The sequence below is a fragment of the Rhinoderma darwinii genome, chromosome 11 (assembly GCF_050947455.1).
Source record: "Rhinoderma darwinii isolate aRhiDar2 chromosome 11, aRhiDar2.hap1, whole genome shotgun sequence".
In the NCBI taxonomy this organism is placed as follows: Eukaryota; Metazoa; Chordata; class Amphibia; order Anura; family Rhinodermatidae; genus Rhinoderma; species Rhinoderma darwinii.
This window is the reverse complement of record NC_134697.1, coordinates 25,085,341-25,108,840: the sequence shown is the minus strand read 5'-3', so window position 1 is coordinate 25,108,840 and position 23,500 is coordinate 25,085,341. Positions and strand designations below refer to the sequence as shown.

Here is a 23,500-nt window from a genome sequence, read left to right as displayed (position 1 = left end):
TAAATATGCTAGTGAACACGCGAAGCATGAAATGTATGGTTCATGGAAAAAACCCAATCATTAACAGAGAGAGTTCTTGGAGACATACATTTGGATGCTATACACTTTTGAGCCATAAATGGAGGTCTAGGTAATGCCACATGCCGATGTTCGTAAGGGCCCTCCCGCTATCTACACATAACATGTGTACAATAAAGGTCGTCCCACGATTAAATATCATAATCCATTGTATAGATCATAAAAATGAATAATGTTTGCCATTTACATGCTGTTACAAAATGTATCCAGTGAAGAGTTATAACATTTACTTACATAGTATAGCGCCACCTGGTGTTCAAAGTGTATAGCAATGTGCACGTCCACCTACACGGCTAAGTGCTGGTGGACAAGCATGCTCCTTCCAGCCAGTTCTCTGCATAATGATTCTCTTTTCACTGCAGAGCAGCCAATAGAAATATCTTTCTACCCTGCTTGTCAGGGAAGGAGCAGAACCTCTGCAGTAGCATAGTAGTTTTGCGTAGAAGACTCCATCTGCAGGCGAAGTAAGAAGGGACTAAAGTGTCAGTAACCAGAGGGGAAAAGGAGACGCAGTGGGCTCAGACCCCATCCTCTAGCAAAACAGTTATAAAAATGGATCATAGTACCAAGGGATTGTCTCCAAAGTTAGTTCTAAATAGACCTTTGAGGGCAGAGCTTTGGTCTACTGGAGGACCCTCCATTACTCTGGTGGGTCATACCTACCCTGACTGTGAATTTACAATTTTTACCTAAAAAAAATTCTTTGATCAGCAAAGAGTTATATAAAAATAACTAATTGTCACATAAATGAAGTCACTGAAGTAATATGAGCAATTTTGCACATTTGTTTTTTCAGATTAAAAAAAACCCAGTATGTTTAATATGATCTCTGCAAATTATCCTAAACAACTGGCAAATGCGCTCAAATTACACAAAAATACATTTTAATGGATTTTAATTGGTTGGATACTTACTATTAATGTTAATAAATATTGTGTAAAGTGGTATTGTGTACAAATGATTACATCTTTGCATCCTTTTCAGATTTAAGATGCAGTTTCATAAAGTTCATTAATTGATTGGTGTATTGCAAACACTATAGGTTAAAATCAAGCATTTTATGTTTAGGCTGCAGTTCTCCTAACTGCCTGGTGGTGGCATAAGTGATCCTCATTAGATTCAGGTTCCATGAAATCCCACTATAAAGAGAAAGCAACGTGCAGCTGGTGCCTGGAAGCATTGCACTTCAGACCACAGCAAACAAGGCTACTTCTCAATGCTGGCAGTGACACCCTGGTGTCTGGGCACCTCTGCAGATCAGAGCTATCCATGGTGCTGATCAGGATGTAGAAGTGCAGCCCCGGAGTGGAGCTCTCCCCTTACACACAATAGGACCCCCTGGATGAAGCATTGAAGAGCCGAGTCTTCATCTGGGCTCTGAGGCTTGCTTCTACCCATCTTTTCTTTCCATTTCCAGGAGATAGGGAATGCTATCTCCACCTCTGCATCAATGTTTCACTGGAACAAGTGGAAGAAGAGGATGGGGGCTAATACTTCCTCCAAAAGACCAGTGTTTGATGAGAAGGAGGATGGTGAGTACTAGGAGGGGTGCAGTATAGGCACTACCTTGTTTGCTTTTTTTTTTCTATTATGCTCCTTATTATCACACTTCTGACAGTGTTAAAGTTGCAAATCCTGTTTATAGCAAAAGTAGACAACATCGGTATCAGTCCACTTTCTTGAATTTGGGTATCAAGATACTACTATATTGTAAAGTGTTACACTATACTATTGATTGTCACCTATCCCACAAGTGCAATAGCAGCACAGTGTGTGTGTGTGTGTGTATATATATATATATATATATATATATATATATATATATATATGTGTGTGTGTGTGTTGAATATTTGAAGTGTTATCTAGAGATAGAGCACAGCTGAGTTTGCAAGTAGCCGCAGCTCCTTGTGATGTCACCATAAGTTGGTTTTAAATAGGACTGCAGGTAAGCCCAATTATCACCTTGTTTAAGCAATGCAGTCCTAAAGAGTTAAATGACATTCAGTTCTGCTACATCTGGATTTACATATTAATTTAAAGCTCTAGGGGTTTATTACTATGTGTTAGAATGTATCTGTCCTAATCTGTTTTTCAATGTATATATGTTAAATAGAATAATATTTATATAAAAGGGCTCTTTCTTATAGTTCTTTTCTTTTTATTGTGTTAAAAAATAATTTAGTTCCATTGCACAATCATCAATAAGTGTATGCCATTATTCCAGTGATTGTAGTGAAATTTAAGTACACAAGACTGGACCAGATCAGAGATTTCCAACTATTGTTTCCCGCGCTATACGAGTGACATACTACCAACAACCCGAAACAAAACCAAAACTGTGCGTTACCTCACACAAACTGCACACCTCCAGCAGGAGACCAGCAGACCTCAATATTACCGTCTTCAGGTTGACAGGTTTTGTCTTTTCACATGGCCCCCAAATGCACACGGTGCACACCTTTATAACTCAGTGATGAGCGTCAGAGAAAACCTGTACTGGACAAGAAGGAAATGATAATCCCCGCTACCAACCCGCCTATCATTCCATAAAAATCCAGGCCCAAACTTTTTACCAAAGTCCTTAGCAAACTACTCTTGCTAAGTATACCCAGCTTTCCTGGATTCCCCCTCTCTCATCCAGCTTTCCCTGAATGGGACTGATATTTCCTGGAGCCTATGAGAGGAATCTTGGGGAAATACAGCAAAAGTTTACCACTTTTTCTGACACTGTCTCACAATATATATAAAAATAGATAACCATTACAAAGGTCATATTGGTGTGTCTATGGCATTTCCTCCGTGGACAATACAACAGTTGGACATCTCTGATCTTGGACACCTCTGATAGAGATATATATATATATATATATATATATATATATATATATATATTAAACAAATAACAGAAAATATAAATTATTATATTATTCTATTAAGATTTTTATTAGTACGGCCAACACTGCTAAATGACAAGGTTTCTGGAAAGTTGGGTGACAATCCCTGTTTGAGTATTAGCCATATTGCTGTGATCCAGCTTTCCCTGGAACACGGAGTTCCATATAAGAGGTATTGTGAGGTCTGGCCCTATATTGAGTGCTACACGGTAGGTACAGCGCCATACAGCTCAGAGCGTGCCGGTAATATGCAGATCCTGCAACTAATAGTAAAACTTTCACACCACTTTTACAAACGTGATCCATTGCACTTGAATGCCATATGACCTAATTTTTGACTCTACTATTCTGCTGGAGTAAAGTCATGCTACTTTTTATAAGACAGGGGAGTGGGAAACTAAACTACCTTTTAATTAAGATGTCAAGATCTGCAATTGAACAAAATGCATGCTGGGAGATTTCTGTCTGTAGAAAATTACAGTACCCATGATGAGTCGAATATACAATACAATATTTCTCTGTAACACTTAGACTGGGTTCACAAGCTATTACATGCAGATTTTTAAGCTTTCACATGCAGATTTTGGTGCCGAGTCTGCACTGGATTTCACCAATATGGTACAAGAGGTTAGATGCAGAATATTTTGGAAAAAAATCGACAAGGCATAGGACATAGTTTGCATGTTAATTCCCAGAGAATGCCCTAAAATCAGTGTGGAATTGTCACCAGTATATGAATAGGGTTTGGAGAAACTCCATTTGCTTGAATGTACTGTATTTGTGGTGCAGGCTTTCCTCGGAGCCTTTGGCTGCTTTAAGATGGCCATAATATTTCTCCAGTTGGGAGCTACATATTTCGTTGCGAGAATGGGATCCGATTCTATCAGATAACACAGGGAAAGCAGGTTTTGTTTGGGAAAGGGTCTGATTCCGTTCTTGTAAACAAATATATACGGTTCCCACGCAAAAAAAAAAATACGGCTGCCTAAAAGCAGCCTTATGCCTCATGATGGATTTCCTTTTAATTGGGCCTTGTACGTAGACGTGATATAGCCATGTGCATGAGGTCTTAGTCTTAAAGGTTAGTTTCATACTTTCACTTTTTGGAAGTACTTTTATGGCGTTTCCGCTGCTTATTTTTTTTGTTCACTTTTTTAATCCCCCAAAAAAATAAACAACAAAAAGATCAACAATTCTGACCCACAATAAAACATACATGTTTCTGTCGCTTTCCAATAAAATCAATTGGAGAAAAAAAGAAAACCGATCAGTCATGATCAGGTTATTCTCCCAGTAGAGTAATTACTTTAACAACTGCTAAAACTGAAACGGACTGGTATAATGTTATGTATAACTTGTCCAGTCCATCTTGCATTGACAATAAAGGAGTTGCCTGCTTTAGAAAAGCCATTTTCAGATACCTTAGGGCATTCTGAATTAATAGAGAGGGGTCTCTATCAATCATCGGGAGCAGAGAGTGACTGCAAAGAGAAACTCTTTCTCCCCAGAGGACGCAGCATGTCCTTGCTTCACAAGGACAACCCATTGATTTAAATGAGAGCTGTGTAATTCTCTTTTTCTCCACTGGAGGCACTGCAGGACAATTGAACACTTGCTGGCAGGTCCTCCCACAGATTGCATCTGATTGCTGGGGTTTCAGCAGCAGAAGACCATGTGATCAGCTAATTTTCACCCAAAGATGCAGTAAACTTTTTGTATCTTGATTAAAAAAAATGATCTTGATGCAACCGGTGGTATGTTTTCATCCATATAATAATTTATGACTTGTCAATGTATCCCTCAAAATTTTCTTTTAACAATATAATGTATGTGCTAATATGCCTATGAGACACAGCCAGGATACAACTTAGCCTCCTAATAACCTTACAATGTTTTTAATGCGTTTATGTGTTTGTATGGGTCAGATGCATCATTCCCATTTAATATAATGTGTCTATAGCTCCATCTATCAGAGAGCACTGCATGAAATATCTCCTGTGTATTACTCTCATCCTAAATGCTGCTGGAGGGAACACACTTAAAATCTTAATGACTAATAGGCTTAGTCATTTATATGTGTAAGACTAATGGATTAGGTGAAACCTCGTATGTGCATTTTACACTGTTAACCAGGGAATGCAGCAGGTTCGTCATCATGCCTTTACCTCTTCTTTTATCAAGCATTAAGCCATCAAACATCCCTAATGTCACTTGGGTGTAGCTGGGCAACTGTTGACTGTCTGATTTACTGCCTATATCTTTTTTAGGTTTCCGTACTGTGGTCATGTGGTGGTACTTTTGGCAAAGTGTACCCTGTAGATGCTAAAATATAGCAATTGAATAATATATTAGCAGATTTCATCAGTGGGAGGGTTCAGGCACTCTGGTAGGCATGCAAGGCACCCATGTGCTGCCATATGGTCCCTCCGTGAGGCACCATATTGTTTTCTAGAAGCAAGAATGCCTCCACAATATGGTATGCGATGGTGCATGCCATGATGTTTTTCTCAGGCATTCATATGGAATGTGCCAAAAAGGAAAACAAAATGTACAATCGGAGGCATGTGCCGGTACGGTATGGGCCCATGGAAGTCTATAATTGCCACATCACGGATCCATACCATCCATATATATGTCACCATAAGCTATTACTGTAATTGATTGCCACAGTAGCTTTAATATACTGTTAATAACCTACAGAGCTGTGGGAATTTCTTGCACTTTCCCTGATCACCAAAGCCTGCAGTCTGCGGCCCATTGACAAATATGTTTTTTTGTTACTGTGATATTTTAATCGTATTAATAATACTGCAAATTTATGCATCAAGAAGGAAGGATAAATCTAGTATTCCATGGCGGCCATGCAAGTCTGCCAGATCGAGGGACGCTCTCACAAAGAGCGGCCCCAAATGAAAGCCCTCTTCTATTATAGCCATATGCCCTTATAGGGCATATGGACAGGGGTGGTCTTCATGAGAGAGACAACCTTTTTAATGGTGCTCCACTCCCTCTGACCCTTCTTTCTAACCTACAGACAGTAGAAGAGGGGCAGTTGGGAGGAAGTAACACATGACAGCTGGATCAAACTACAAATTGGGATTTTTTTCTTTAACCATGGAGACACATAGGTCTGCATAGGAGCTGTATACACAAAATTATAAAATATTTTTAATCAATACTTGTTATTTTAGATGCATTGGATAAATTAAAAAAAATTATTAATATGTGCACATAGCCTTTAAGTGATCGGTTTCTTTTTTTCATCACTGCTAAACCATTATTTGTTGTATTCAAGATAATAACACTTGTCATAATGTGTAAGTATACGGGTACAAAGCCTTTATCATTAGGGTCTGATACAGATTTTCTGTAAAATGACAGACTAGTTTTAAAGTGTTCTAAAAAATATATTTTTATGGTGCTTGAATACTGGTGCATTCTGGTGAAAGAGGATGATGTGACCCGCTATGTCAAGCACTGTAATGGTTGTGTGTAGCTTTATGCGATGTAGAACTAATGAGATCTCCTAAGATGAGAATCTTGACTCCATAGTGTCAAATGTTACTGCAGCTCTCTGTAACATCATTATTTTTCTTCTGCTCCAATGAAGATTATAAGTAAAAGGCCTTCTCCTCTGTGGCAGAACATTTTACAGCACAGAAGAATATATTTATAAAGGAGACAGGTACTGGATAGGGATTACTGCTCATCCCACTGAATGTCACTGTAAATGACATATTGCAGTTAGGTTTTTCCTGTAGCAAGACCGAGTAGCTTGTTGGCGCCCCCAGTTCCAGACCCAGTTCTTGGGGCATATGCCTACCTAGTCCCTTTTTGTTTGGGCCCCGTATCCAAAGGTAGATGTATAGTACATGCTAAAAATATTTTTGGAAGGGACTTCGAGTAGTAGCGCAGATGCATTTGCAGCATATTAGGGTCCATTGATGGATGCCTTAGGTCCTGTGCATAACAAATAAACTATTCAAAAAGCAACATTTATATCAAACATCATCACTCTTAGAAATATGTTACAATGCCAAAAAGTTTTTTAGTAGCACCAGAAAAACTGTGGTCGCCATTATGTATATCTGAGGCCAAGAATATTTTTGCAAATTAAAATGTGAACGATCAGAGGAAAGTCTGTTTAGACATTGGGCGGGGGGAGAAGATCTGACAAATAATAAAAACAAATATTCACAAATGTTTCTCTTCTCTAAGGGTATGTTCACACGCTTAGCAAAAAACGTCTGAAAATACAGAGCTGTTTTCAAGGGAAAACCGCTCCTGATTTTCAGCCATTTTTAATTAACCTTGCGTTTATCACAGCTTTTTTTACCGCCGTTTTTGGAGCTGTTTTTCTGTAGAGTCAATGAAAAACGGCTCCAAAAACGGCTCAAGAAGTTCAACATTTTTCAAAATTGATATCAATGGACAAATGTTTGGATGCGTTCTGCTTCCGATTTTTTGGCCGTTTTTCGTCAGTTTCCGGCCCGGAAAACAGCTGAAAATCAGACGTGCGAACATACCCTTAGCCTACACAGTGTTCCACTTTGTGCTCCAGAGCTACACTTCCTTCTTTCTCTGGGGATATGGAGAATTGTTGCTTCACAATCACATTTCCCTTCCCTCTACTTCTTTCTTCCCTCCTTCTTGTACCCCTTTCTTCTTCATCCAAGTCTGTCAATCTTGTGTGTTACTTCTGCAGTCATGTCCCTGTGTCTATAAGTGACTATAATCGAGTAAGAACTCTCACATCACAGCCAATTTACACCTTGAGACCTATCAGTAGTAATTCCTGAGCACATCCAAACCCCACTATTGTGTCCCCAATTAACCACAATTCATTTTTTTCCTTACACGGTAAATTGCCAATGCAAGTCACAAGTCAAAAAAAATCAAAGGTTATAAAAATATCACAATGTGAAATGCAGGGTATACATAGAAAAAAGGGGGGCTCATATCAAAAATCACCTCCATCATGGTGCTGGCTGGTGCCCTGTCCATGCTAGTTCCTTGTCCCTTCGGCCAATTCCCCATCCTCTTGTTTATTAATAAGGCGGCTTCTCTGAAGATGACAGTCCTGAACAGGTACTTGCCACCCAGTAGCAAAGGTGATCGGACCAACCACGGCTGGCGCTTCGATCTCATAGCACCCCATAGGAGTCGCCAATGGCACATGCGACCTCGGCGACACGTAACCCATATGTTGTCCTAGTCATACCTATAATTATGTTGTAGATATAAATCATGTTTATTACTTTGAATAGGTGGGATCATAGGTAGTATATATCATCTCAGTTTATATTTCTTGAAACTGTATATAAATTTGCAATGTTCTAACATAATCTAAAATAATCCAATAAGATTATTTTCTCCAAAAATTCTAGTGTCTCTATTTAAATAATGTAAGTGAGCATGCAGACTAGGATGCAGATCAAAGGATGGGCCAGGCTGATTATGTGACTGATGACATCATAAAAGGATTCTGTGAGGTCACATAAGCTTGGGTAAAAGGTAGATTCCTGACAGTGATCATTTTATAGCTGCCTGTAAACAAGTCGGAACTGTATATAATCCCTGCGGCTGTATTTGCAAAATTTTGCAACAGATATACCAAGGTATGTTTATTTTAGTTGTTTGTATGAAAATATTACGTTCACCCACACCTGTGGAATCATTTGTGATAAAACCATCAGAGAATTTTTAGGCTTTATGACTCTCATTAAATATTAAGCAGGTTTAATATTCCATGTCATTAGTTGTAATGATGTGTAAAATTAAATTTGTTTTATATGCATAATTACCATAAGATTATATAATGTCTTTTTTTAGAACTCTATTATTGGATTAGTGTATGAGATTCCTATTTATTCTGCTAACTTTTTACCATGTACTAATTTAAAAACCTTTCTACAACTACTACTACTCCCATCGTTGTATTATAGAACATTAAAGGGGTTTTCCCCCTAATTTGATATACATCTTAGATTCAAATAATTCTAAATAATTCAGTGGAGAGGAATCCTTCATGCCCACTTGTCTTTGCTGGACCCAGCGATGCACCCAAAGCTGAAGAGGACCCGACAAAGGAGTGAGAGGACACAACTCAGGAGCGAGGATGGTAAGTATAAGGAGGTGATGTTACTGTAGTACTAGGAGCTCGTATAGTTTACTACATAAGCCTCAATTACTACAGTAAGGCCTCATGCACACGACCGTAGCCATGTGCTCGGCCGTGGTTTTCGGGTCGGCCAGCCACGGAGTGTTACCCGCGAGCCGCAAATCGTGGGCCGTGTCTTATTACAGCCGTGTTCTGCAGTCCAGGCTCCTGGGCCATGCACGGACCGTCGAAACCACGGTCGTGTGTATGGACCCAAAGAAATGAATGGGGCCGCAATTCTCCCGTGGATTTTCGAGGAAAGTGCGGTCGCAAAAGCACGTTCGTGTGCATGTGGCCTAACTGTGGACAGACATGGTGTGGGGGGTCGTGGGCCCCATTGGCTATAGGTCTTTAGGCTATACCTCTATTATAATGGGTGTATTGTGCAGGTATTCATTTGTGTGTGTAGATATATGTTAGGCCTAATTCACACGAGCGTGTTAAACGTCCGTGGGACGGCCGTTGAAACAGCGGCCGTCCCACGGACTTATGTAATTCAATGCGGCCGTTCACACAGCCGTTGTTTCAACGGACCGCGTGAAGGGTCCGTGGGAAAATAGGACATGTCCTATCTTTTCACGCATCACGTATCCCTCCATAGACTCTCATCTACGGGGGATGCGAGACATCGCGTCCCGCAGCGCCAAACACGGATGCACCTCGGCCGTGAAAAACTATCGTTTTTCACGTGCGACGTGCGCAACGCTCGTGTAAATAAGGCCTAAGGCTGTGTTCACATATGCGTTCCGGGATCCATTGCCCTGCTCCATCATAGGAGTCAAACAACGAGAATAGCAGAAGCGTTGGATCTGTTGCATGACCCACTGACTTGGGTGGCACGGGATGCTGAGCTATCATGTCTAGCAAAAACGACGGAATCTGCAAAGAAGGTGCCTAATGGAGTCTCAGGCACAGATGTAAACACGGCCTAAACCTAATTTATTTGTTCCCTAAATGTCCATTACTTATCTTTGTTGATATGCAAAATTGTAATTTCCATTTTTTTGTCTTAGTTATACTGTAAGTTATTATATTATTAAGCTGTGGAGGTCCTAACACTTGGATGCCCACAGATCCCTAGAACAAAGAAGCCTGCATACCTGTCTTCAGCCGTGGGCCTTCTGATGTCTGAGTCTACCTCCAAGAGGATCTGTTGTTATAGACATCAAAGGCGGTCTTCCAGTGAGATAAAATGGATGACTATCCTAAGGTTCGGTCATCAATATCTGATTGATGGGGGTTCGACTCTCGACACCCCCGCATTAGCTATTTAAAGGGGCCACGGAGCTCCGGCGAGTGCTGCCTTCCCTTCATTTCTTTCACTGCTCCATACTGTACAACTCTGTCACACTTGTAGCGGTGCGTCACAGTATTACAGATTTCTTCCATTCGCTTGCAGAGAGTCGGTCCACCACTGATCAGCTATTGATGGCCTATTTTGAGGATAGGCCATCAATGTTATCTCTCCGGACAACACTTTTAATGCATCATGACAGCTTCTCCCCTTCTTCATTCAGAGAATATAGAAGTCATAAACAGGGAGAGCAGATGCGGGGAGATTTTTGCTACTACTCCCAATTTTCACAAATATTCAAACTTATAAAAAAACTATTAGGCCCAGTTTTTTGGCGCTGATTTTGACATGGAAACCGCATCAGAATCAGTGCCAAAAAACTGCTGTTTTTGGCTTTAACTGCTTGTAGGAAAAAATGTGGCATGTCCTTTCTCGAGGCGGGCCCACCTCAGATCTCCCATTGAAATCAATGGGAGGCAGAAAAAGCATTTTTCGTGGCGTTTTTTGCCTGTCGTGCTCAATGGCGGCGGGCGAAAAACATTGCAAAAAACACCACGCCAAGAAAGTGCAGGAAGGTCAAAATCTGCCTCCAAATTCCTGAATGAATTTGGAGGTAGAGTTTTTTCTGCTTTCTAAATACTCCGTGTGAACTAGGCCTTAACATCTTGTAGCTCAACTATCAATATCATTCCATTTTAAGTTATCAGGCGCCAGTTAAGGCCCTTTTACAATGGCCAATAAGCGGCCGGTGCAGTGAGCGCCGATCAACGAGATATCGTTGATCGGCGCTTGCTTGCTCCTGTCACACGGAGCTATGGATGGGGACGAGCGGTCGTTATTCTGATCACTCGTCCCCATACATTATTATCATGTCGGCAGCGCGTCTCCCCGTTTACACAGGGAGATGTGCTGCTGATAACGATAATATTTAACTTTTTTAAAACGATACGACCAGCAGATGATCGAGCGAATGCTCGTTCATCTGCTGATCGCTTCCCTGTTTACACAGGGCAATTATCGCTCGTCTGCCCGATAATCACCCAGTGTAAAACCCCCTTTAGAGTACCCTAATATTCAATTTAAAGGGAGTCTGTCACCAGATGTCCGTATTGAAGTACCAACAGGCTATTATAGATTAGGCTAACCTGATTCTGACGTGTATTAACCACAGAGTGCCCCCTTTGAAGAGAAAAAGCTTTTATTACTTTGATGCAAATGAGCATTTTGGAGCAACAAGAGCGTCACCGTTGCTCCGTTTCTCTCTCGTCATTCCCCAGTTCAGCCCCCCTCCCTCCCTCCCCCAGTTCAGCCCTACATCCTAATCGGCGCATGCGCAGTAGGGCCGATAAAAGCGATGAGCAAAAAGATGACACTGTGCATGCACCAATTTGCTCGTTCATCTGCTGATCGTTCCCGTTTTCACAGCAAAATTATCGGCAACGAACGTTGCATTAACGCTCGTCTGCCCGATAATCGTCCTGTGTAAAACCCCAATTAGTTTGCTACATCTGTATCACCTGCACTCACCAATAGGGGGCACTTAGGGGCTTACTGATAGATTTAAAGAGGTTTTGAGCTCTGTCAGAAAAAATAAAATAAATTCAATTTCTATACCTTGCCTTTATGTTAAAACCAATCTTGCATGTGTGCTCCTCATTGGGAGGATTTAAGAATGTATTTTTGCATGGGAATGAGAAAACAGGCAATGTATTAATTGCACTAAATGACCGACTGATTTAAAAGATGTTCCTCTATTTTCTGGGAACGCTATCAAGATTTTGTTTTCTATTGAGGTGCTGTAAAGGATCTGCCAGGCACTGCGGGGTTAACTCCCAGAACTAATCAGTCAGCACCTGAGAATACATCCCTGAGACTGACTCCTGCTTCCACCATTCAGGCTGGCAGGCTTAGGAGTGGGAGAGCCTATTGTAACCTGGCCAGACTCAGCTAGCTCCCGCCCTCGGTCTATTTAAGCCTGCACTTCCTGTCCCTCGGTGCTTGTTATTCCCGTAAATATGAAACGTACTAAGATCTTGCTTCCCTTTCAGGTCTCTTTTGGTGGTAGGTCTGCTACCGGCAGTGCTTTCGTGGATTCAGGGTCCTCTACTAATATCATGTCTGTGGAATTTGCTATGTCCCTTGCTATGCCTCTTATTGATTTGCCTAAACCTGTCCCGGTAGTGGGTATCGACGCCACTCCTCTTGCTAATGGTTATTTTACACAGCATACCCCTGTTTTTGAACTCCTTGTTGGCTCCATGCATTTGGAGCAATGCTCTGTACTGTTGATGCAGGGATTATCGTACGATTTGGTGCTAGGTCTTCCCTGGTTGCAGTTGCATAATCCTACGTTTGACTGGAATACTGGGGAGCTAACCAAATGGGGTAATGAATGTTGTACGTCATGTTTTTCTGTTAATTCTATTTCTCCCCCTAAGGAGGCGAATACGCTACCCGAGTTTGTTCAGGACTTCGCTGATGTTTTCTCTAGGGAGGCCTCCGAAGTGTTACCTCCTCATAGAGAATACGATTGCGCCATCGAATTGGTACCAGGAGCTAAGCTTCCTAAGGGTAGGATATTTAATCTTTCTTGTCCCGAACGTGAAGCTATGAGAGTGTATATCCAGGAATCCCTGGCCAAGGGTTACATTCGTCCCTCTTCTTCTCCGGTAGGTGCTGGCTTCTTCTTCGTGGGGAAGAAGGATGGTGGTCTTAGGCCATGCATTGACTACCGTAGCCTGAATAAGGTCACGGTAAGGAACCAGTATCCCCTTCCTTTGATTCCTGATCTCTTTAATCAGGTTCAGGGGGCCCAATGGTTTTCTAAATTGGATCTACGGGGGGCGTATAACCTTATTCGCATCAAAGAGGGGGATGAGTGGAAGACTGCGTTTAACACGCCCGAAGGCCATTTCGAATACCTCGTCATGCCCTTTGGGTTGTGTAATGCCCCTGCGGTCTTCCAGAATTTCATAAATGAGATTTTGAGAAATTACCTGGGGATTTTTCGGGTAGTGTACCTTGATGACATACTGGTGTTTTCCAAGGACTGGTCCTCCCACGTGGAGCATGTCAGGAAGGTGCTCCAGGTCCTTCGGGAAAATAAACTGTTTGCCAAAACCGAAAAATGTGTGTTTGGGGTACAGGAGATTCCATTTTTGGGTCAAATCCTCACTCCTCATGAATTCCGCATGGACCCAGCCAAGGTTCAGGCTGTGGCGGAATGGGTCCAACCTGCCTCCCTGAAGGCGTTACAGTGTTTTTTGGGGTTTGCTAATTATTACAGGAGATTTATTGCTAACTTCTCGGTCATCGCTAAGCCCCTTACGGACCTCACTCGCAAAGGTGCTGATCTCCTCCACTGGCCTCCTGAGGCTGTCCAGGCTTTTGAGGTCCTTAAGAAGTGCTTTGTCTCAGCCCCGGTGCTGGTTCAGCCCAACCAAATGGAGCCATTTATCGTGGAAGTTGACGCATCTGAGGTGGGAGTGGGGGCTGTCTTGTCCCAGGGTACCAGGTCCCTCACCCATCTCCGCCCCTGTGCCTACTTCTCCCGGAAGTTTTCGCCAACTGAAAGTAACTATGATATTGGCAACCGCGAACTCTTAGCCATTAAATGGGCATTTGAAGAGTGGCGCCACTTCCTGGAGGGGGCTAGGCACCAGGTAACGGTCCTTACCGACCACAAGAATCTGGTGTTCCTAGAATCTGCCCGGAGGCTAAACCCGAGACAAGCTCGATGGGGGTTATTTTTTACCAGATTCAATTTTTTGGTTACCTATAGGGCTGGGTCTAAAAATATTAAGGCTGATGCACTGTCGCGTAGCTTCATGGCCAGCCCTCCTTCGGAGGAAGATCCTGCTTGTATTTTGCCTCCAGGTATAATCATTTCCTCGATCGATTCTGATTTAGTCTCTGAAATTGCTGCTGATCAAGGTGCAGCTCCCGGGAACCTTCCTGAGAACAAGCTGTTTGTTCCCCTGCAATTCCGGCTAAGGGTACTTAGGGAAAATCATGACTCCGCACTATCTGGCCATCCAGGCATCCTGGGTACCAAACACCTCATTACCAGAAATTATTGGTGGCCTGGGTTGCCTAAAGACGTTAAGGCCTACGTCGCCGCTTGTGAGGTTTGTGCTAGGTCCAAGACTCCCAGGTCCCGACCAGCGGGCTTACTGCGTTCGTTGCCCATTCCCCAGAGACCTTGGACACATATCTCCATGGATTTTATCACCGATTTGCCTCCATCCCAAGGCAAGTCGGTGGTGTGGGTGGTGGTGGACCGCTTCAGTAAGATGTGCCACTTTGTGCCCCTCAAGAAACTACCCAACGCCAAAACGTTGGCTACCTTGTTTGTCAAACACATCCTGCGTCTCCATGGGGTCCCTGTCAATATTGTTTCGGACAGAGGGGTACAATTTGTTTCATTGTTTTGGAGAGCCTTCTGTATGAAGTTGGGGATTGATCTGTCCTTCTCCTCTGCCTTCCATCCTGAAACCAATGGCCAAATGGAGAGGACTAATCAGTCTCTAGAACAATACTTAAGGTGTTTTGTCTCTGACTGTCAATTTGATTGGGTCTCTTTCATTCCCCTCGCCGAATTTTCCCTTAATAACCGGGTCAGTAACTCGTCTGGGGTCTCTCCTTTTTTTTGTAATTTTGGGTTTAATCCACGGTTCTCCTCCGTTTCACCTGGTAGTTCCAACAATCCTGAGGTAGAGGTCGTTCATCGGGAACTGTGCACAGTCTGGGCCCAGGTTCAGAAAAACCTAGAGGTGTCCCAGAGCGTACAAAAAACTCAGGCTGATAAAAAACGTTCTGCTAACCCCCTGTTTATGGTCGGGGATCTGGTGTGGTTGTCGTCTAGGAACTTGCGTCTCAAGGTTCCGTCCAAGAAGTTTGCTCCCCGGTTTATTGGGCCGTATAAGGTCATTGAGGTCCTCAATCCTGTCTCCTTCCGGCTGGAGTTACCCCCGTCTTTTCGGATACACGACGTGTTTCATGCCTCCCTCCTCAAACGCTGCTCCCCGTCCTTGGCTCCCTCGAGGAGACCTCCTGTTCCCATCCTCACCCCGGAGGGGGTGGAATTCGAGGTGGCCAGGATTGTGGACAGCAAGATGGTCCAAGGCTCCCTCCAGTACCTGGTCCATTGGAGAGGATACGGGCCCGAGGAGAGGACTTGGGTACCCGCCCGGGATGTTCACGCTGGGGTATTGGTCAGGAGGTTCCACCTGCGTTTCCCCAGTAAGCCAGGTCCACTTAGAAAGGGTCCGGTGGCCCCTCATAAAAGGGGGGGTACTGTAAAGGATCTGCCAGGCACTGCGGGGTTAACTCCCAGAACTAATCAGTCAGCACCTGAGAATACATCCCTGAGACTGACTCCTGCTTCCACCATTCAGGCTGGCAGGCTTAGGAGTGGGAGAGCCTATCGTAACCTGGCCAGACTCAGCTAGCTCCCGCCCTCGGTCTATTTAAGCCTGCACTTCCTGTCCCTCGGTGCTTGTTATTGCTTTTGTTTCCTTCCTTGTGGTTCCTGGCCCAGCTACAGCTCCTGCTATTTTTGATCCTGCTCCATACCGACCCTGGCTTACCGACTACTCTTCTGCTTTTCGTTTTGTACCTCGCACACTCCTGGCTTGAATCGGCTCGTTCACCACTCTGGTTGCTCACGGTGTTGCCGTGGGCAACGGCCCCTTTTCCTTGCTTGTGTTCCTTGTATGTTTGTCGTGTTTGTCGTGCACTTACTGAGCGCAGGGACCGCCGCCCAGTTGTACCCCGTCGCCTAGGGCGGGTCGTTGCAAGTAGGCAGGGACAGAGTGGCGGGTAGATTAGGGCTCACTTGTCCGTCTCCCTACCCCCTGCCGTTACAGGTGCAGCTGACTAATAAGCAGTCCAGAGATTTTATCAGCTTCTAAAGGACAAGTTGAGCTGTGTTTGTAAGCAGGACAATGATAGCGTGTTTTGGTGGGATGTTGCTAACACTCCGAGACCCGTTGGTTCATTTGGGAACTAAAATGTAAAGTTGTGATTTCCTGCTGCCAAATAGTAGAGGAAACACAATGGCAGGGTTTGTTTTGTATCACATCACATAAAAGGACAGCTTAATGATAGTGGCCAAAGCTTTTCCTGAGGGAAATCTCGTATTTATGGGCACTTTTTTTTCTAAATGTGCAGTAACAAATGTACTGTATGAATTTGCGCTCTTAAATCATGAGTTACAATCACTTTTTGTTAAAAAAATTAGCTCTAGGAAATTTTTGTAAAACGTCTGGATCACTGAATCACATGGGAAATGAGTGGTCTTTGCATTTTATTTAGTATGCTGTGTTTTTCACCTTTTTTTGCATGCAGAGCTATTTCTACCATCAAATTTGAAGGAATTGCCGACCGAGAAGCCTCCAATGTGTATGTGAAAAAATCCTAAATAATAGCTGACCACGACGTTCCACAAAATGGCTACTAATTGTCTCTATGGTGTGGCCCACACATTTGAATTTGGTTGTGAGATAATTTTTTACATTTCACCAGTCACTAGTTCTTTTGGTTTTCAGAACATCTTTGCTGACAATTATTGTAATGGCCGGAAGGAGGTGAAGGGAAAGTGAGCCCTAATCTACCCACCGCCCTGTCCCTGCCTACTTGCAACGACTCGCCCTAGGTACAACTGGGCGGCGGTCCCTACGCTGTCTAAGTGCACAGGAAAACAAACAGGGAACATGCAAGGGAAGGGGCAGTAGCCACGGAACGCCACGAGGAAACGGAGCGGCGAACGGACAGTCAGGACCAGGACGAAGTGAGTACACCCAAGCGGGCAAGGAGACAGAAGCAAGCCAGGGGCAAAGCAAAGCAGGTCAAGCAGAACTGCAGCAAGGCAGAAGCACGGCAGAAGCAGGCTGGAGCAAGCAGCAGTGGGGCCAGGAATCCAAAAGAATTACAAGCACTGAGGGAGAGAACAGGGCAGGTAATAAAGGACAGGGGGCGGAGCTAACTCCGACAGACCAGGCCGCGATAGGCTCTCCCACTCCTGAGCCTGCCACCCTGGTTGGTGGGAGATGGTGTCAGTCGAACAGGTCTGGCCTCAGGTGTGGATTGATTAGTCCCAGGAGTATACCTAGATGAAGTACCTGGCAGATCCCTAACAGTACTCCCCCTTTTATGAGGGGCCACCGGACCCTTACTAAGGGGACCCGGTTTAGTGGGGAAGAGAAGGTGGAACCTCCTGATCAATACCCCAGCGTGAACATCACGGGCAGGTACCCAAGTCCTCTCCTCCGGCCCGTATCCTCTCCAATGGACCAGGTACTGGAGGGAGCCCTGGACCATCCTACTGTCCATAATCTTGGCCACCTCGAATTCCACCCCCTCAGGGGTGAGAACGGGAACAGGAGGTATCCTCGAGGGGGACCAGGACGGGGAGCAGCGTTTAAGGAGGGAGGCATGGAAGACGTCATGTATGCGAAATGATGGGGGGAGCTCCAGATGGAAGGATACAGGGTTGAGGACTTCAATGATCTTATAAGGTCCAATAAATCGGGGAGCAAACTTCCTGGACGGGACCTTAAGGCGCAAGTTCCTGGACGACAACCAGACCAAATCCCCGACGACAAACCGGGGGTTAGCAGAACGTCTACTATCCGCCTGAATCTTTTGTGCGCTCTGGGACACCTCTAGGTTCTTCTGAACCTGGGCCCAGACGGTGCACAGTTCCCGATGAACATCCTCTACCTCAGGATTATTGGAACAACCAGGGGAGACGAAGGAGAATCTTGGGTTAAACCCGAAATTACAGAAAAACGGGGAGACCCCTGACGAGTTACTGACCCGGTTATTCAAGGAAAATTCAGCAAGGGGAAGGAATGAGACCCAATCGAATTGACAGTCAGAGATGAAACACCTTAAATATTGTTCCAGGGATTGGTTGGTCCTTTCCGTTTGGCCATTAGTTTCGGGATGGAAGGCGGAGGAGAAGGACAGATCAATCTCCAACTTTTTACAAAAAGCTCTCCAAAATAAGGAAACAAATTGTACCCCTCTGTCAGAAACGATATTGACTGGGGCCCCATGGAGACGCAGGATGTGTTTCACAAACAAAGAAGCTAACGTCTTGGCGTTAGGTAGCTTCTTAAGGGGCACAAAGTGGCACATCTTGCTGAAGCGGTCGACTACCACCCACACCACCGACTTGCCCTGAGATGGAGGCAAATCGGTGATAAAATCCATGGAGATATGGGTCCAAGGTCTCTGGGGAATGGGCAAGGAACGTAGTAGGCCCGCAGGTCGGGACCTAGGGGTTTTGGACCTAGCGCAAACCTCACAAGCGGCGACGTAAGCCCTAACGTCTTTAGGCAACCCAGGCCACCAATAGTTTCTGGTAATGAGGTGTTTGGTGCCCAAGATGCCAGGATGACCAGATAGAGCGGAGTCATGGTTTTCCCTGAGTACCCTCAGCCGGTATTGCAGGGGAACAAACAGTTTGTCCCCAGGGATGTTCCCGGGAGCTGCACCCTGATCAGCCGCGATATCAGAAGCTAAATCAGAATCCGTGGCAGAGACGATTATACCAGGGGGTAAAATACAAGCAGGATCCTTCTCAGAAGGAGGATTGGCCATGAAACTACGTGACAGAGCATCAGCCTTAATATTCTTGGACCCAGCCCTATAGGTAACCAAGAAATTAAATCTGGTAAAGAATAGTGCCCACCGAGCTTGTCTAGGATTAAGCCTCCGGGCCGATTCTAGGAAAACCAGATTCTTGTGATCCGTAAGGACCGTTACCTGGTGTCTGGCCCCCTCCAGGAAGTGCCGCCACTCCTCAAAAGCCCATTTAATGGCTAGAAGTTCGCGGTTGCCAATATCATAGTTACTCTCCGTGGGCGAAAACTTCCTAGAGAAGTAAGCACAGGGGCGGAGATGGGTGAGGGAGCTGGTACCCTGGGACAAGACGGCCCCCACTCCCACCTCGGAAGCGTCAACCTCCACAATAAATGGCTCCTCTTGGTTGGGCTGAATCAGCACGGGGGCCGAGATAAAGCACTTCTTGAGGGTCTCAAAGGCCTGGACGGCCTCAGGGGGCCAATGGAGGACATCAGCACCCTTGCGGGTAAGGTCCGTAAGAGGCTTAGCGACGACCGAGAAGTTGGCAATAAATCTCCTGTAATAGTTGGCGAACCCTAAAAAACACTGTAACGCCTTAAGGGAGGCAGGTTGGACCCATTCCGCCACAGCCTGAACCTTGGCAGGGTCCATGCGGAATTCATGAGGAGTGAGGATTTGCCCTAAAAATGGTATCTCCTGTACCCCAAAGACACATTTTTCAGTCTTAGCAAACAGATTATTCTCCCGAAGAACCTGGAGCACCTTCCTGACATGCTCCACGTGGGAGGACCAGTCCTTGGAAAACACCAGTATGTCATCAAGGTACACAACAAGAAAATTACCCAGGTACTCTCTCAGGATTTCATTAATAAAATTCTGGAAGACAGCAGGGGCATTACACAACCCAAAGGGCATGACCAGGTATTCGAAATGACCCTCGGGTGTGTTGAACGCAGTTTTCCACTCATCCCCCTCTTTGATGCGGATAAGGTTATATGCCCCCCGTAGATCGAACTTAGAAAACCATTGGGCTCCCTGAACCTGATTAAAAAGATCCGGAATCAAAGGAAGTGGGTACTGGTTCCTTACGGTGACCTTATTCAGGTTACGATAATCAATGCACGGCCTAAGACCACCATCCTTCTTCCCCACGAAGAAGAAGCCAGCACCTACAGGAGAAGTCGAGGGGCGAATGAAACCCTTGGCCAGGCATTCTTGGATATATTCCCTCATAGCTTTACGTTCAGGACATGAAAGATTAAATATCCTCCCCTTAGGAAGCTTGGCACCAGGCACCAAATCGATAGCGCAATCGTAATCTCTATGGGGGGGGCAACACCTCGGAGGCCTCCTTAGAAAACACATCGGCGAAGTCCTGAACAAACTCAGGAAGCGTGTTTACCTCCTCCCGGGGAGAAATAGAGTTAACAGAAAGACATGACATAAGACATTCATTACCCCATTTGGTGAGATCCCCAGTATTCCAGTCAAACGTGGGATTATGCAACTGCAACCAGGGAAGGCCTAAAACCAGATCAGACGATAATCCCTGCATCACCAGTACAGAGCACTGCTCCAAATGCATGGAGCCAACAAGGAGTTCAAAAACAGGAGTATGCTGAGTAAAATAACCATTAGCAAGGGGAGTTGAGTCGATTCCTACTACAGGGATAGGATAAGGTAAATCAATACAAGGCATCTTTAGAGACATAGCAAATTCCGCAGACATGATATTAGCAGATGACCCTGAATCCACGAAAGCACTGCCCGTGGCAGCCCGGCCAGCAAACGAGACCTGAAAGGGAAGCAAAATTTTATTGCGTTTCACATTAACGGGAAATACCTGTGCGCCCAAGTGACCTCCCCGATGATCACTTAGGCGCGGAAGTTTTCCGGCTTCTTATTCTTGCGCCTGGGACAGGTGTTCAGAAGATGCTTGTCGTCCCCACAGTAGAAGCAGAGACCATTCATTCTGCGAAACTCCCTACGTTGTCGAGGGGACATGGAGGCCCCGAGTTGCATAGGTACCTCCGAGTCCTCCGTGGAGGGGCGAGGAGACGGGACCTCGGGGGGGATCGCAGAAAAGTCAGAGGGGAGCACACTGAAGCGTTCTAGCTGACGTTCCCTGAGACGTCGGTCAAGTCGTACTGCTAGGGCCATAACCTGGTCAAGGGAGTCAGACGAGGGGTAGCTAACCAGCAGATCCTTCAGGGCGTCAGATAATCCTAACCTAAACTGGCACCTTAGGGCCGGATCGTTCCACTGAGAAGCTACGCACCACTTCCTAAAATCAGAACAGTATTCCTCAACCGGTCTCCTACCCTGACGTAAGGTCACCAGCTGACTCTCGGCTAAGGCAGTCCTGTCAGTCTCGTCGTAAATGAGTCCGAGGGCAGAGAAAAAATGATCAACAGAGGAAAGTTCAGGGGCGTCAGGAGCCAAGGAGAAGGCCCACTCTTGGGGCCCTTCCTGGAGTCGGGATATGATGATACCCACCCGCTGGTTCTCGGAACCTGAGGAGTGGGGCTTTAGGCGGAAATACAGTCTGCAACTCTCCCGGAAGGAGAGAAACGTCTTACGGTCCCCTGAGAACCGGTCAGGTAACTTGAGGTCGGGTTCTAGAGGTGAGGTGAGGGGTACTACTAAAGCAGCGTCACCCTGATTGACCCTTTGGGCCAGGGCCTGGACCTGTAGGGAGAGGCCCTGCATCTGCTGGGCCAGGGTCTCAAGGGGGTCCATGATAGCGTCAGCGTAGGAGAAATGGTAGACTAGGTAAGGGCTTGTAATTATGTAATGGCCGGAAGGAGGTGAAGGGAAAGTGAGCCCTAATCTACCCACCGCCCTGTCCCTGCCTACTTGCAACGACTCGCCCTAGGCGACGAGGTACAACTGGGCGGCGGTCCCTACGCTGTCTAAGTGCACAGGAAAACAAACAGGGAACATGCAAGGGAAGGGGCAGTAGCCACGGAACGCCACGAGGAAACGGAGCGGCGAACGGACAGTCAGAACCAGGACGAAGTGAGTACACCCAAGCGGGCAAGGAGACAGAAGCAAGCCAGGGGCAAAGCAAAGCAGGTCAAGCAGAACTGCAGCAAGGCAGAAGCACGGCAGAAGCAGGCTGGAGCAAGCAGCAGTGGGGCCAGGAATCCAAAAGAATTACAAGCACTGAGGGAGAGAACAGGGCAGGTAATAAAGGACAGGGGGCGGAGCTAACTCCGACAGACCAGGCCGCGATAGGCTCTCCCACTCCTGAGCCTGCCACCCTGGTTGGTGGGAGAGGGTGTCAGTCGAACAGGTCTGGCCTCAGGTGTGGATTGATTAGTCCCAGGAGTATACCTAGATGAAGTACCTGGCAGATCCCTAACAATTATACAGTTTAGTGCGACAGGACTGACTGTTACATAACCCTACCCCAAGAGCTGAGGTGTTTCTAGCCTTTTTTGTTGCCTAAGATGAAAGTTCTGAATTTTCCTAATGGATGGAGCAGCATTGCCCACTAGCCATATGACAGTAGTGATATGGTTCTGAACCAAGTTTAATTATATTCCCACTGTCCCTGGTTCATGGTAATATTTTCAGCTAAGTATACTTTTGGTCCGCTCACCGTACACTTAAATGCAGGACACCACGCTTGTAGTACTTCGGTGCTTCGGACAGGAAATCCAGGTCAGTAGTAGATAATAATACTCAAAAGTAAGTTATGTCCGGCACATGATCCAAGTAAAAGCAAAAAAAGTTTATTTCATCCTATTAAAAAACGTAACAAAAAAAATTCCTAGGAAAAGACGCTTTTCTGGTTTGGAAGCGGAGGGAACAGGGGGGCAATTAAATGATTGTCCACCCGACAGCTATTATTTAACTTCAGGGACCAAGGATGATAGGGTGCTGAGATCCCTGCCTTGGACACCAAGAGAGCTTGTCCCACCCCTGGTAGCAGATGTGGCTCATACATCACTGGTTAAGGATCAGTGATCTAGAGCAACTGCTACCTACAGATGTAGCAGAATTTAACTTGACTTTGAGAACTTGCTGCAGTGTGATATCCCGCAAGAAAAGCTATTGAAATGCCCATAAAAAATTCAAGTTGCCATTTTTTTGCCACAGTGTGTTTAACGTCTAAAGAGTCAAGTTAAGGTTTGCTACATCTGTATACAGTTATGAGTCACAAGTTGTACAATTTGTTGAAATAATTAATATGTGAAGTGTTCTGCACTTGCACTCCTGGAATCATTGACCTTGTCCTTGTAACCCAATTATAAAGACCTTACATGACACGGATGATGCATTGTTATTTGTTAGGCACATACAAATGAAAGTTATATTTTCTCTGTATTGCAGAAGGTGGGAGGATTTTAAGACCCCAGATACAATTATCTGTGTGTTTTGCCAGTTTCCAACATAGCCTAAAGGTGGGAAAAAAACAACTAAAACAAATAAAAAAGACTAATGATATAACTTAGCATTTAATAAAACCTATAGTAA

The 23,500-nt window shown here is 45.0% G+C and overlaps 1 protein-coding gene across 3 annotated transcripts in view; it reads left to right on the top strand.

Annotated features, from left to right (window-relative positions):
* The first annotated feature begins 1,232 nt into the window (after window positions 1-1,232).
* Window positions 1,233-23,500, top strand: part of STK32C (serine/threonine kinase 32C) — a 210,020-nt gene continuing 187,752 nt past the window's right edge. Inside the window, exon 1 of one of the 3 annotated variants that reach the window (XM_075843173.1) lies at window positions 1,233-1,610. In XM_075843173.1, the coding sequence (XP_075699288.1) occupies window positions 1,529-1,610 (82 nt within the window). In that variant the 5' untranslated portion in view covers window positions 1,233-1,528. Of the gene's footprint in view, window positions 1,611-8,502; window positions 8,591-23,500 lie in introns of those variants that run through there. The other 2 variants (XM_075843174.1, XM_075843177.1) reach the window with 2 other exon arrangements.